The 15,002-nt window shown below is 65.8% G+C and overlaps 1 protein-coding gene across 2 annotated transcripts in view; it reads left to right on the forward strand.

Moving 5' to 3' along the window:
• The window catches only part of LAMC1 (laminin subunit gamma 1), an 80,624-nt gene that overhangs the window by 46,720 nt on the left and 18,902 nt on the right, over positions 1-15,002 (forward strand). For both annotated transcript variants that reach the window (XM_051841433.2, XM_070054996.1), the window contains exons 2-13: positions 2,102-2,406; positions 5,738-5,868; positions 7,103-7,269; positions 8,930-9,118; positions 9,654-9,771; positions 10,004-10,102; positions 10,183-10,319; positions 10,633-10,755; positions 10,850-11,039; positions 11,182-11,294; positions 13,561-13,782; positions 13,874-14,062. In XM_051841433.2, coding sequence (XP_051697393.2) covers positions 2,102-2,406; positions 5,738-5,868; positions 7,103-7,269; positions 8,930-9,118; positions 9,654-9,771; positions 10,004-10,102; positions 10,183-10,319; positions 10,633-10,755; positions 10,850-11,039; positions 11,182-11,294; positions 13,561-13,782; positions 13,874-14,062 — 1,983 coding nt within the window. The remainder of the gene's footprint in view (positions 1-2,101; positions 2,407-5,737; positions 5,869-7,102; positions 7,270-8,929; positions 9,119-9,653; positions 9,772-10,003; positions 10,103-10,182; positions 10,320-10,632; positions 10,756-10,849; positions 11,040-11,181; positions 11,295-13,560; positions 13,783-13,873; positions 14,063-15,002) is intronic.

Consider the following 15,002-nt stretch of genomic DNA (forward strand, 5'->3'; position numbering starts at 1 on the left):
CCCGGCGTGGACAGAGGCTGGATTCTCCTTGGGCTCCGCCCCCTCCCCCCAGCGGTGTGACCGGAGCAGGGAGCCGGAAGCATTCGCTAATTCTCTGTGCTTTGCTCTAAACATCTGCACTTGAGGCTTTTTGTTGATGGGAGGAATGTGCAGGCGGAGGGGCCGCGGCAGAGCTTTGGCAGGAGTGGAAGGCTGCCCTGCAGTGCGGGTCCAGGTCGGGCTCCATGTGCCGGGGCTGGCAGGACGGCTGGACGGGCCGAGCGTGCGGCGGCTGGAATGCGTGCAGAGCCGTGCTCACGGGCGTCCCCGCTGTTGATGGGATGCGTCCCCGCTGTTGATGGGATGCGTCCCCGTGAGCGCCCCTGGGGTGGTGACGGCACGCGAGGTGCTGGCCTGGGAGTCCACATGGGCTGAGTGGGACCCGCGGAGGAGAGCGGGCAGTGCGCTGGCTCCCAGGGGGCTGCTGGATGAGCCCAGCCACTGCCACGGTCTTTCCTGGTCGCTTCAGCCTGACCCGCCTCCTGTCTGCATCCTTGTTTACCCCTGCGGTAACCGGAGGCCCCTCGGCTCGCTGTCCTCCGCGGCCTGGGGGAGGGTGCCGCTGCGGACAGGCACAGCTCCGCGGCGTCTGCACACTGCCAGGCCCCTCCTTTTCTGTGCCCGCCAAGCCCCTGTGCTCTCTGCAGCCGACAGCCCCTCACTTGGCTGTAGCCCTCGGCTCCTGTCCCGTGTCTGTTCTGGGATGTTCTGCGCGGCGGGAGGCCACGAGGCAGCTTTCCCGCCACGGGGAGTCCCTGGGCTTCATCCCAGGTATCTGATACAGGATGTGGGTATGCCGAACGGTGGCCTGACCCGCCGAGGCACCGTGCCCCCGCTGAGCGTTCAGGGTGGCCACGCACTGCCTGTCGAAGGGCCCCGCCCTGGAGCTGAAGCCGCTCCCTGTCCTGCCCTCCGGCCGGTGCCTCCCACCTTTCTCTGCGGCCGCTCTGCATGACGCTGTCGCCTGCCCTGAGCGAGCCCTCCTCTGCCCTTCATCTGCTGGACAGCCCATCCCCGGGTGCGGATTCTGAGCACCCTCAGGTCCTGGGCTTAGCTGCCTCCTCCTCTCGGAAGCCAGCCTTGGCCTGGCAGGTCTGTGCCCCCAAGGGTGGGGCGCATCCCTCTGGTCAGGTCATCACTGGCAGCTGTGCCAACTCAGGCTGTGCACGAGGCGGCCCCGAGGGAGGAAGTGTCAGCCGCCACACAGATGCCACCAGCTCCGTGTCCACGTCCAGCCCTGCATGGGCAGCTCCGAGAGGAGGCGCAGAGCCCATGGAGCCAGGCTGGCACCTGCAGGCCAGGCCGCCCTCTGGACGTCTGCCTGGGGCTCTGTGGTGTGGCTGCTGGGCTGGGGTGCGGGACCCCCGGTCTGCTTCGCCTCCTCCTGCCAGCCCCGGCTGTGTCCGGGAACAGCAGAGGAGTGAGTGCGTGTGTGATGTGCAGGTAGCGGAAGCATCCCACACCACCCTGTGGCCTCACCTGGTTCAGATGGGCGTCCTGTCTCAACGTGGAGAAGAGGCTGTCGGGAGGTGTGTGACCCGTGCCTGTGTGGCCGCATCCCATGTGGAAGGTCGTGTTTGTGCAGTGGCGGCTGCACCAAGTTGCCCCATAGGGTCGTGGCCTCCTGCGTGAACACACTTGGGACCCAGCCCGGGATTTTCCATCACACCTCATGTCCTTGTGGAGCCTACCGTTAACCACGGTTGACCTTGCTGCAGAGCGGATGTCATGGGACCGGGGCTGAACTTGGGACCCGTGTCTGGGCAGTGACCACCGGTCATGACTCCTCGTGCCTGACACACCCTGTGCTGTGTGGTGACCAGGGCGTGGTGACCAGGGCATGGTCAGACGAGCCCAGCCTTGAGACCTGGCCTGGCAGGGGCCCTCTTACCTGCTGGCTCTTCATCAAGGGGAGTGGCCTGCGTGGTTTGTGGGAACTGCCCTGTGGGCTCTCGCGGCCTCATACCGTGCGCATTCTCCTTGCTGAGCCCCAAAACAGCCTGGGATGGGCGTGTCCCTCGTCCACCCGTGTGGCTCACACCTGTGACCGTCTGCCCCACAGGCAAAGCCTTCGACATCACCTATGTGCGCCTCAAGTTCCACACCAGCCGCCCCGAGAGCTTCGCCATCTACAAGCGCACGCGGGAGGACGGGCCCTGGGTCCCCTACCAGTACTACAGCGGCTCCTGCGAGAACACCTACTCCAGGCCCAGCCGGGGCTTCATCCGCACGGGCGAGGACGAGCAGCAGGCCCTGTGCACCGACGAGTTCAGCGACATCTCCCCGCTCACCGGCGGCAACGTGGCCTTCTCCACGCTGGAGGGGAGGCCCAGCGCCTACAACTTTGACAACAGCCCGGTGCTGCAGGTGGGTCCCAGGTCCAGTGGGCGGCAGCTCCCTCTGCTCTCCAGAGTCCCTGCTGGTGACGAGGGCGGCTGGGCACCTGCACGTGCGTCCTGCCAGGTGGGCTCGGCCAGGTTTGTAAAGCCTGAGCGGCTCTGACTTTAGTCTCCATCTGGCGAGGGATTTGGCCAGATGTGGCCCGTCTCCTCACAGCCCCTCTTCCCTCTTTCTCTGAGCTGGTACCACCTCCCAGGCTGGCACCCAGGAGCATTGGCACCTGTGCCAGGCCCTGGTCTCTGGGTTTTCTTCTTCTGTGTCCTCTTGTTCTTTCTCTCAGATGGATTCTGCCGTTCATGGACTGATTTGGGTTTCATTCTTAATGGGCTATGTGGCTCTGGCTGTGGCAACAGAGGCCAGTCCATCTCCCTGGGGTGGGCCCTTCCTTATGCTTCTGTGGCTAAGCTGAGCAGGGCGTGTTGGCAGAGGCTTTTCGGGAATGTGTCTAATGTGTCTCTTGTAGCGGAGGACAAGTGGCAAGGGTGCACCTGGCTCCCGTGGCTGACCAGAACAAGTGGCAAGGGTGCACCTGGCTCCTGTGGCTGACCAGAACAAGTGGCAAGGGTGCACCTGGCTCCCGTGGCTGACCACGCGTGTCCAGGACAAGTGGCAAGGGTGCACCTGGCTCCTGTGGCTGACCAGAACAAGTGGCAAGGGTGCACCTGGCTCCCGTGGCTGACCACGCGTGTCCAGGACAAGTGGCAAGGGTGCACCTGGCTCCTGTGGCTGACCAGAACAAGTGGCAGGGGTGCACCTGGCTCCTGTGGCTGACCGCGCGTGTCCAGGACAAGTGGCAAGGGTGCACCTGGCTCCCGTGGCTGACCAGAACAAGTGGCAAGGGTGCACCTGGCTCACGTGGCTGACCGCGTGTGTCCAGGACAAGTGGCAAGGGTGCACCTGGCTCCTGTGGCTGACCAGAACAAGTGGCAGGGGTGCACCTGGCTCCTGTGGCTGACCGCGCGTGTCCAGGACAAGTGGCAAGGGTGCACCTGGCTCCCGTGGCTGACCAGAACAAGTGGCAAGGGTGCACCTGGCTCACGTGGCTGACCGCGTGTGTCCAGGACAAGTGGCAAGGGTGCACCTGGCTCACGTGGCTGACCGCGTGTGTCCAGAACAAGTGGCAGGGGTGCACCTGGCTCCTGTGGCTGACCGCGCGTGTCCAGGACAAGTGGCAAGGGTGCACCTGGCTCCCGTGGCTGACCATGCGTGTCCAGAACAAGTGGCAAGGGTGCACCTGGCTCCCGTGGCTGACCACGCGTGTCCAGAACAAGTGGCAGGGGTGCACCTGGCTCCTGTGGCTGACCACGCGTGTCCAAAACAAGTGGCAAGGGTGCACCTGGCTCATGTGGCTGACCACGCGTGTCCAGGACAAGTGGCAAGGGTGCACCTGGCTCGCGTGACTGACCACACATGTCTAGAGGAAGCAGAGAGTGCGTAGCTGGCCCATGAGGCTGACCAGCTACCAGGAGTGTGCCGACATGCAGCAGTCGGTGTTCGTCTCCGCCTTTACCACGCTCCCCTGTGCTGAACGCTGTGCTGAGCCTAGGTGGTCAGCCGGCGCCGGCCCTCTCCTTGTCCCCTGTTACAGATGAGGAACCCATAAACCCTAACTCCCAGCGCTTTGGGAAGAGGCGCTTCCGCGTGGAGAAGCTGCAGTGGGGGTGCAGCAGTGGGAGGTGTGACGAGCACTGCATGCCGGGAGGATTGTGGTGCTGCTCCCTCTCAGACGCCAACAGGGCACTGAGCCGTGGGCCCCCCCCCCGCCCCAATCCCAGGCTGCCTGGGGGTCGGCTTCTGGAAGCGCCCACGGGCTCACTGTGGGGCTCTGAACTGGAGTGTGACGCACCACCCTGATGGTGACGATTTAAATGGTGTGATTTCTGCGTTAGCCTGGGCTCACTCCTGATAGGTCGGCTGGGGGCTGGGTCCCCCTTGCTAGGGTCTTCTCTCTGGAGGAGGCTGGACTGGCCGTCTTCACAGGGAAGTGGACACTTCCAGTGAGGGCAAGGCGCGGAGCATGAGAACTTATCCTGCCTCTGCTGGGTCACGTCTGTGGGTGTCCCCTGCAGGCCAGGGTCAGTGTGGAGAGGGGTCATGCCTGGGGCCGTTGGGAGTGACCAACCTGCACGATCAGGGTGAAGGCAGCTGGTTCCCAGCACCAGGGGCTTGGCATTCACACAGCCGCTCGGTGGGCACTGTGGGAAGCCCAGTGCAAGTGCTCTGTCTGCTGGGGTTTGCAGTGGCCCGGGGGCAGTTCCACACCCAGGGCTAAGGCAGGCCCCACAGAGGGTGATTTCTGGAAGGGTCCAGACCGACGTGGCTGCACTGCTTGGCCTGGGCCAGTGTAATGGTCTGTCGCTTTCTGTTCTGGGTCTGCTGCCCTCTGCCCGCAGCACACAGGGTCTTGAGGGAGGGGCAGACGGTGCAGAACGGTCAAGGGAGGAGTGACCACAACAACATGTAGGGGGACAAACTCCCCTTCCTCTTCCCCTTCCCCTCTCTCTTCCCCTCAGGTACAGAGATGGGGAGGCCCTGTGGGTGGTGACCAGCAGGTGCACAGAGGCGTGGGGGAGGCCCGTGGGTGGTGACCAGCAGGTGCAGAGGCGTGGGGGAGGCCCGTGGGTGGTGACCAGCAGGTGCACAGAGGCGTGGGGGAGGCCCGTGGGTGGTGACCAGCAGGTGCACAGAGGCGTGGGGGAGGCCCGTGGGTGGTGACCAGCAGGTGCAGAGGCGTGGGGGAGGCCCGTGGGTGGTGACCAGCAGGTGCACAGAGGCGTGGGGGAGGCCCGTGGGTGGTGACCAGCAGGTGCAGAGGCATGGGGGAGGCCCGTGGGTGGTGACCAGCAGGTGCACAGAGGCGTGGGGGAGGCCCGTGGGTGGTGACCAGCAGGTGCAGAGGCGTGGGGGAGGCTCGTGGGTGGTGACCAGTAGGTGCACAGAGGCGTGGGGGAGGCCCGTGGGTGGTGACCAGCAGGTGCAGAGGCGTGGGGGAGGCCCATGGGTGGTGACCAGCAGGTGCACAGAGGCGTGGGGGAGGCCCGTGGGTGGTGACCAGCAGGTGCAGAGGCGTGGGGGGAGGGGCGTGCACTGAGCACTCAGGCCATCAGACCAGATGCTCGCTTTTCCCCTGAAGATCTTCGTGAGGGAGCGCGCACGCGTGTCCCTCTCTGAGTCCGAGTGACAAGGCGACATCTGGAGACTGAGGGAGTGGGGAGAGGGCAGGGTCTGACGCTGACTGCCTGTCCCCTGCCCATCCGTCTGTCTCCTGATGTTTCTGCCGGGTTTTTCCTCCTGACAGGAGTGGGTGACAGCCACGGACATCAGAGTCACGCTCAACCGGCTCAACACCTTCGGAGACGAGGTGTTCAACGACCCCAAGGTGCTCAAGTCCTACTACTACGCCGTCTCCGACTTCGCCGTGGGCGGCAGGTGTGTGTGCCGGAGCCTGGGCCGGCTTTCCTTCGTGACTCCGCCTTGTACTGGAGCAGCTTGTCCTGGCCAGCGCCATGGGGGTGTCCCCAACCGCCCGGGTGCAGGGCGCCTCTCACTCAGACCGTGCAGCGGTCGCTCCGAGATGAAAAGTGTGGGCCGCATGCCAGTGCCGGGCTCGGGTAGAGAGTGGGGTTGGAGCGAGGCCTGGAGGAACAGGAAGGACTGGACGGAGGCGGCCGGGGGCGGGCAGGCCCGAGCGGACACTCGGAGAGCACAGCCCTGCGTGCGGAAAGTCGCTGTGAGTTTGCAGCGTTTGGTGCTTTTCCACCTGAGGCAGAGGCACGGAGCGCTCCTGGGCACTGCCTCCCACCCTGAATACGTAGCAGCCAGGGCTGGGCCAGGCAGAGCTGAGGCCTGGGAGCTCAGTCCGGGGCTCCGTGTGCGTGGCAGGGCCCCGGCACCTGAGCCCCACCACTGCCTCCCGGGGCGTGCGTCAGCAGGAGGTGGGGTCGGGAGCTGTGCTGGGCAGCGAACCCAGGCCCGGCCGGCGCCTGCCCAGTTTGTAGAGTTTGGCACTTAGGTGGCCAGAGACCAGACGGCAGGTGCCTGTGTGGACCACAGGGTCCCGAGCAGAGGAGCCGTCTTGCCCGCGAATTCCTTGGATGGGTTGAAACTAGCGAGAGCTGGGGCAGCCTCAGCCAAAGGAAAGTCGAGTGCGATTCTTGGAGTGGGGCCGTGCTGGCCGTTCCCTGCCGGGTGCCTGTCCTGCAGGTGTCGGGCAGGAGTGCTTGGGGAGGAGGCGCCGGCCAAAGGCTCTTGTGAGGTCAGGAGGTCGCAGGGGGGCTGATCGGAGGGGCTGACGGACGTGGGTGTGGGACGTCAGGTCACAGCGTCAGCTCAGCTGAGAGTAGGGACGAGCTGAGAGCCAGGCTCCAGCCTGGAGCTCTCCTGGAGCCTGCTGGCGGGCAGGCGGCAGGGAAGCACTGCTGTGCCGTCGTGTATCAACACCCTCCCCCGACCCTCGGGGGCTCACCCGACACACCTGAGGGGGTGCCGGGCTGTCTCTCCACCTGCAGGTGGGGGTGTCGAGGTGGCGTCGCGGCAGAAGGTGCGGGTGCCGCCGAGAGGCAGAGCTGGCACCTCTACCTTCCTGGGGTCCGTCCCACTGAACGCGAGGGGCCCCGGCAGGCAGCCGGGCCTCAGCGTCCCCGCCCCGCGCCCCCCCCCCCAGGTGCAAGTGCAACGGCCACGCCAGCGAGTGCGTGAGGAATGAGCAGGACCAGCTGGTGTGCGACTGCAGGCACAACACGCACGGCGTGGACTGTGAGAAGTGCCTGCCCTTCTTCAACGACCGGCCCTGGAGGAGGGCCACGGCCGAGAGCGCCAGCGAGTGCCTGCGTGAGTGCCGGGGGCTGGAGGGAGGGGGCCCAGCCGGAGGAGGCCCCTGCCGCCCGGGCAGCCCGGGTCCCGGGGAGAGCCTCAGCGCCGTGGGCGCCAGCGAGACAACCATTCAGCAGATGGCTTCTCTGAATGGCTGTCCCTTTTATCTCACTGAAGAGCGATTGGTTTGAGAGGCAGAGAGGGCCGGGCACACAGAATTCCTGTCTCCCGATCCACTCCCCAAATGCCCACTGCAGCCAGGCCTGGGCCAAGCCAAAGCCAGGAAACAGGAGCTCGGTCTGGGCTCCCACGTGGGCGGCAGGGACCCAGCCATTGGAGCCGTCACCGCCGCGTCGGGAAGCTGGAGCCGGGAGCAGGGCTCCTGTGCGAGGTGGGACGTGGGCATCCCGGTGGCACTGAACCGCCAGGCCCGGTGCCCAGCCCTGCATCTTGTTCCTGACGGCCTCCCCCTGCAGCTGGTCAGAGCAGACTTCCTTTCTCATCCTTTCTTTCTTGCAACAAGCCCCGATTTGCACATAGCTCTCACAGTCTCCCCACGGCCCTGAGCCCTGGCTCGCACGTCCTGCCCTCCCGTCTGCACTGTGCCACCTGGGGCTGGCCCTGCACCGTGAATCACGGCGGGCGAGGGAGGACGGCTCCAGTGGCCGGGCAGGCCTCTGGGTCTGCAGACGCCTGTGCCGAGGAGCGCTGTGCCCGGTGGGGTCGCCTGTGAGCCTGTCCGGGAAATGACAGCAACAACAAACGAAACTGACCGCTGGCCTGCCACGCCGGGGACGTGGGCGTGGGCTGAGTCCGTTCTCGGCCTTCTCGGGGGTGTATCAGGCTGCGGGGGCCTGCGGTGGGGACATGACAGCTGCCTCCTCTGGGGAGGGAGCCACAGTCCTGTGCCCACCGGGCGGGGACAGCAGGGGCCCGGGTCCTTCCACGTTGTGGTCTCAGAGCACCAGGCCTGTGGGAGACGGGGGTACAGCTACAAGGAGACCCATGAGGGGAACTCGGTGATGGAGAGGGGGCCGAAGCTCTCGGAAGGACCGGGGCCGCGAGACCTGCCAGCAGCCCTCAGCGATTCGAGGTCTTGAAGAACTGCCCGGGAAGGAGAGGCAGTCGGGTTTTCCTTAGGAACAGCCGCGCTGCGCCGGATCCAGCTTTGCTCGGCGCTCACGCTGCCGCATGTGTCTTGGGCAGGTCGGGAGTCCTGGGAAGACCACCCGAACGCACAGGCTTGCAGTGCCTGCAGGTCCTGGCCCTGGACAGGGCCCCGCGGGGACGCCCTCCGCTTCCTGTGATCCAGCCCCCATCTGCGGCGGCTCCTGGGCCCCCAGAGTGGATCACCGGGAATCAGGCACTGCGGAAGTCAGTGTCTGAACGGGTTCGAATCCTCTGACGCCCGAGAGGTCGAGGTCAGGTGAAGCTTGCGCGTGACTTGGCGCCCACGTCTCAGGTTGCAGGAGAGAAGCCCTGGGCTCCTCTCACATGTGAGCACCTGCCCGGACGGGCCGTGGCCGAGCACGGGCATCCCCGGGCTGGCAGTGCTGGCTCCGGGAGGCGGGCCTTTCCTAGCAGCAGTCGTGGGGATGCAGACACACGCCACTGATGCGGGCGCCGCCCGAGGCTTGGTGTCGAGGCCCTGACGGCGCTCTCGTGCCTCGGCCCACAGCCTGTGACTGCAGCGGGCGGTCGCAGGAATGCTACTTCGACCCCGAGCTGTACCGCTCCACCGGCCACGGGGGCCACTGCATCAACTGCCGGGACAACACCGATGGCGCCCACTGCGAGAGGTGCCGGGAGAACTTCTTCCGCCTGGGGAACAGCGAGGCCTGCTCGCCGTGCCACTGCAGCCCGGTCGGTAAGTGCAGACCCCCGTGCCCGGGGCTCGGCCACCTGCCTCGTCCAGCTAGGGTGAGCTTTCCGACAGTTGCCCCGTGTGTGTCTCTGTGGGGGCGGCCGGGGCAGCGGCTCTGTAAATAACTAGTAACAGGAAAGCAGGACCACTTGAACCTGACCCGCGAGGTTCTGGCTGGTCTGTGCTTGTTTAGTCTGCCCTCCTCGGAGGCCGAGCTGCTCTCAGAGCAGGGGTGTGTGTCCCAGATACTCGGCACTTGGTCCCTTCCCCTCGACAGGAGTTGGCCTGACTCGCGCTGCTTCTGCCTGCAGCACAGCTGGGGAGGAGGGGCAGGGCCAAACTGGAAGTGCCAGCAGCTTAGCCAAGTGCCACGGTCAGGGTCCTGACTGGAAGTCCACCTTTCCCCACCCAAGAGCGTCTGGGGACTGCGTAGCTTCCCCAGCACGGCCCTCGGTGGGCGATGCTCCGTCCCCTGCCTGTGGGCTTTCCCGACCTTTCTGGCCGGATCTGCGGCTGACCACAGCCCCTCGGGTCTTAGGTTCTCTGAGCACACAGTGCGACAGCTACGGCCGATGCAGCTGCAAGCCAGGCGTGACAGGTGACAAGTGTGACCGCTGCCAGCCCGGGTTCCACTCTCTGACCGAGGCGGGATGCAGGTACCGTGTGCTCAGCCCAAGGCCGCGGTGTCAGGGCTCGTGAGTTTACAGGCGGGGGCGGGAACGCTTCCCCCAGAGGTTGTGGTGAGGCTCAGGGCTCTGGTCTGTGCGGGACCGTCGGTATCTGAACACACACGGTGCTGCCTTCAGGATTCAGCCCGTGCTGTGCGTGTTTCCTCAAAACGCTGCTCTCCCGCCCACGCCCCTGCTTCTGTCCCGGCTCCCCCCGCAGGCCGTGTTCCTGCAACCCGGCGGGCAGCACCGAGGAGTGCAACGTGGAGACGGGCAGATGTGTGTGCCGCGACCACGTGGAGGGCTTCGCCTGTGAGAGGTAGAGCGTGTGCTGCGTGCTCTGTGTGCCTGTTCCAACGAACAGAGACGGACAGACAGCTCCGTCTTGATCTCCTTCAGATGCAAACCTGGATTCTTTAACCTGGAGTCGTCGCATCCCGGGGGCTGCACACCCTGCTTCTGCTATGGTCACTCCTCCGTGTGCAGCAGCGCCGTGGGCTACAGCGCGCACGCCGTGTCCTCCACCTTCCACGCTGGTAACGCCGGCCCCGCCTCCCCAGCTCCCCTGCAGGGTTCCGGGAGGATGCTTGCAGGGTGGGGCTTCTCTCGCTTGGGGGCTTTTGGGGTTTTGTAGTAGGGTCACCTTGCGCTGTTGAAGGTCATGGCTTCCTCCGTGTGGAAGCAGACTTGTGGGTTTAGAACGAGGGGCTGAGTGGTGAGTACCGCTGCTGTGTAAATCAACAAAGCAGAACGCAGCGTGGGTGTCAGCTCCGCTCATCCAGAGCCGCGGGGCCGCGTGCGGGGTGCACGGCGTGTGCTGGGTGTAGCGGGCGGCCTGTGTCCCTGCAGACCAGGATGGCTGGCGTGTGGAGCAGAGGGACGGCTCCGAGGCCTCTCTCGAGTGGTCCTCGGAGAGGCAGGACATCTCCGTGATCTCAGACAGCTACTTCCCCAGGTACTTCGTGGCGCCAGGTGAGTGCAGCTGCACCGCAGCCAGCCCCGGGCTCGCCCGCCCGCCCCCGCCCCCGTGCTCACACCCTTGCCTCACGCCCTGTCTGTCTTCCAGCCAAGTTCTTGGGCAACCAGCTGCTGAGTTATGGCCAGAACCTGTCCTTCTCCTTCCGCGTGGACAGGCGCGACACCCGCCTCTCCGCCGAGGACGTCGTGCTCGAGGGGGCCGGCCTGCGCGTGTCCGTGCCCCTCATCGCACAGGGCAACTCGTACCCGAGCGAGACCGCCGGGAAGTACGTCTTCAGGTGAGCGCCCGGCGGCCCTGGGGTGCGTGGGAAGGGGGCCCTCCCGACCTGGGGACCTCGGGACCGGGTTGGGCAGCCAGGGCAGGTGCCCGCGGGCAGACGGGCTTCCCGACCCTGCGGTGGCCGCGCCCTCCCGCTGCAGGCTCCACGAAGCGGCCGAGTACCCTTGGCGGCCCGCACTCTCCGCGTTTGAGTTCCAGAAGCTCCTCAACAACCTGACGGCCATCAAGATCCGCGGGACCTACAGCGAGAGAAGTGAGCGCCGGGACTGGCGGGCAGGAGGCCTGGGCAGGGGGCGGCCCGCAGCCACGCTGGGCCTGCCTTCCGTGTGAGGTGCTGGCTCCGGTTGCTCCCGAGGCCCTGGAGCCGCCGGCGCCGGTGGAGACACGGCTGTGGTGTGGGTCAGGCCGCCTGGTTGTGACCCCCACTTGGCTCGCTCAGCGGATGTGGAGACGGGATGAGGAGATTATTCATTACTCGTGGACACCTGTCACCACAGGCAAACACGACTTTGTAAACGCGCCTTTACATCTCCTCCTGCGAGGGCTTTCTGAAATGGGGACGTTTCTCTGCAAGGGAGGGCTGTGGGGGACGTGATGTCAGAGCCGTGGTGGCGTCAGCGTAGCGTCCTCTGCGTGGGTGTGTTGGTGTTGGAGGGTGTCCGATGAAAGTGTGTCACAGGCAGTGAGAAGTAGGGGCCTGGCCTGGGAAAGGCTGGGGTGCAGGGTCAGGGGAGGGGTGTGAGTACAGGGGTGGTGGGCACAGGCTGGGGGTGCAGGGTCGGGGGAGGGGTGTGAGTGCAGGGGTGGTGGGCAGAGGCTGGGGGTGCAGGGTGGGTGATGGGGTGTGAGTGCAGGGGTGGTGGGCAGAGGCTGGGGGTGCAGGGTGGGTGATGGGGTGTGAGTGCAGGGGTGGTGGGCAGAGGCTGGGGGTGCAGGGTCGGGGGAGGGGTGTGAGTGCGGGGGTGGTGGGCAGAGGCTGGGGGTGCAGGGTCGGGGGAGGGGTGTGAGTGCGGGGGTGGTGGGCAGAGGCTGAGGGTGCAGGGTCGGGGGAGGGGTGTGAGTGCGGGGGTGGTGGGCAGAGGCTGGGGGTGCAGGGTCGGGGGAGGGGTGTGAGTGCAGGGGTGGTAGGCAGAGGCTGGGGGTGCAGGGTCGGGGGAGGGGTGAGAGTGCAGGGGTGGTGGGCAGAGGCTGGGGGTGCAGGGTCGGGGGAGGGGTGAGAGTGCAGGGGTGGTGGGCAAACTCTGAAGCGCCACAAGCTCTAGAGAGAGGAGATGTGGGGTCTCCTGAGGAGAGGCGCAGTTTGGGGTGCGAGGCCCCCTTGGGGCCTGTGGGAGGGGTGCTGCCCACGGCGCTGTGCAGACCCGGGCTGGGTGGCAGAGCTGGGAGAGAAGCTTGAAGTGGAGAGTGAGGGAGTTTCACGGGACTCGGGCAGCTTGGCGACGGAGCAGAGCAGGATGGAGCGGGTGTTTCCAGAGGGGAGACGGAGGGACGTCTTGATCTGGGCGCACGCTGACCGGTGCAGACCGGTCTGATCCGAGGACAAACACAGACATCGTGGAAGTGAAGTGGGCTCGAGGCCATGGCAGAGGGGTCAGGCTGCAGGCGGTTATGTAACCGGCCAGGGGTGTTTCGTAACTTGGTGAAACACACTGCGAGCCCCAGGCTACAGAAGCCCAGAGCCAGGGGCGAGGGAAGCACCCTCGGGGGCCTGTGGCTGCAGAAACGGGGGGTGGGGGGGTCTGAGGCGTGGCGTCCCCCTGGGGGGATGGGGGCTGTGATGGTCCACGGGGTGGGGAGGGCGGGAGCGTGTGCAGCCCGAGTGTCCCCCGTGGGCACCAGCTCTCGCTTCCTGTCCTTGCTCTGCAGGCAGCACCTGCCTATGTGCCGCTGAGCGGAGGCTCCGCCTCCTGCCTCAGTTGACCGCTTCTTCCCTCTTCTGGGCTCCCCAGACTGTGCAGTGCTCTCCTGGGTTGCGCTGGTGAAAGGGCGGCTGAACGGTCAGCAGGGCTGCGTGGAAGTTTCAGCCGTGAACCCCGCACTGTTCTACACAGCATTTTGTTTCTTAAGGTTTATTTATTTACTTGAAAGGCAGAGACACAGAGAGATCTTCCCTCCTCTGGTTCACTCCCCAAATAACCGCAATGACCAGAGCCAGGCCAGGCCGAAGCCAGGAACCAGGAGCTGCTTCTACATCTCTCATCTGGGTGCCGGGGCCCAAGGCCTTGGGCCGTCTTGCACTGCTTTCCCAGATGCATTAGCAGGGAGCTGGATGGGAAGTGGAGCAGCTGGGACTCGAACCAGTGCCCCATGGGATGCTGGCACTGCGGTGGATTCTTAGCCTGCTGTGCCACAGCACCAGCCCCCCTAGACACCGTTTCTCATTCTCTGCTCCAGTGGGTGAATTAACTGATGGCTGGCCTTCTCCGGGATTGTGGGCTCATCTTTCGCGTCGCTAACTTACCACGAGCTCTGGGAAGGGGAAGCCAGGTCACTAGCTGTGTTTTCCACACTGTGCACAGGTGCAGGGTATTTGGATGACGTCACCCTGGCCAGTGCTCGCCCCGGGCCTGGGGCCCCTGCGACCTGGGTGGAGTCGTGCACCTGCCCTGCTGGCTACGGGGGGCAGTTCTGTGAGTCGTGCCTCTCGGGCTACAGAAGAGAAACCCCGAGTCTCGGACCGTATAGCCCATGCGTGCCCTGTACCTGCAACGGACACAGCGAGACCTGTGACCCCGAGACAGGTGAGGGCCGAGCTGTGGCGGCCGCTGGGCCTGGCTTGTGGGAGACATGCGTCGCAGTGTTTACCTGTGTGCCTGTGTCCTCCCTGGTCAGGCGTGTGTAACTGCAGAGACAACACAGCCGGTCCCCACTGCGAGAGATGCGGCGATGGGTTCTACGGAGACTCGACGGCGGGCACCTCCGCCGACTGCCAGCCCTGCCCGTGCCCCGGGAGCTCCAGCTGTGCCGTGGTCCCCACGACGAAGGAGGTGGTGTGCACCAACTGCCCCACGGGCACCACCGGTGAGTCCGCCCTTCCCCCTGCCCTCGGGTCCGTGCTGGGCGAGACCCGGTGAGTCCGCCCTTCCCCCTGCCCTCGGGTCCGTGCTGGGCGAGACCCGGGGCCAGGACCCTGGAGCTTGGGGGTTTGTGTGTGGCTGGTGGTTGCGATTTTCTGAGCAGCAGAGGCTTTGTGGGAGGAGGTTGAGGGGCAGCGAGAGAGGCCAGCACGTGTTTGGTATCTGGCTGGGCTGTCCGTTCCCTGGACCCCGGGGGTAGGTGCTGCTGTCCCTCCGAGTCACGGCTGAGAAAACAGCCATGGGGACCCTGGGCTGCTGTCCAGGCCGTGTGGCCAAGTGGCCTGACACCACAGATGACGATGGCAACAGTTCACTTTGTCTGAGGATGAGGACCCCAAGTCGGGTTTCACTCGGAGTCTGTCCCAGGGTTCTTGACAGGAAGTGGCCATTTGTAAATTCTCCCTGGCAGTCTTCCGGCCAGCAGAGCAGCGTCCAGCACATGCAGTCAGAGGGTCGGGGGTCCACAGAGGTGCCAGCAGCGTCCAGCACATACAGTCAGGGGGCCGGGGGTCCACAGAGGCACCAGCAGCGTCCAGCACGTGCGGTCAGGGGGCCGGGGGTCCACAGAGGCGCCGGCAGCGTCCAGCACGTGCGGTCAGGGGGGTCCACAGAGGCGCCGGCAGCGTCCAGCACGTGCGGTCAGGGGGGTCCACAGAGGCGCCGGCAGCGTCCAGCACGTGCGGTCAGGGGGACGGGGGTCCACAGAGGCACCAGCAGCATCCAGCACGTGCGGTCAGGGGGCCGGGGGTCCACAGAGGCGCCGGCAGCGTCCAGCACGTGCGGTCAGGGGGACGGGGGTCCACAGAGGCGCCGGCAGCATCCAGCACGTGCGGTCAGGGGGACGGGGGTCCACAGAGGCGCCGGCAGCATCCAGCACATGCGGT

Source organism: Oryctolagus cuniculus, chromosome 13, assembly GCF_964237555.1.
Source record: "Oryctolagus cuniculus chromosome 13, mOryCun1.1, whole genome shotgun sequence".
In the NCBI taxonomy this organism is placed as follows: domain Eukaryota; kingdom Metazoa; phylum Chordata; class Mammalia; order Lagomorpha; family Leporidae; genus Oryctolagus; species Oryctolagus cuniculus.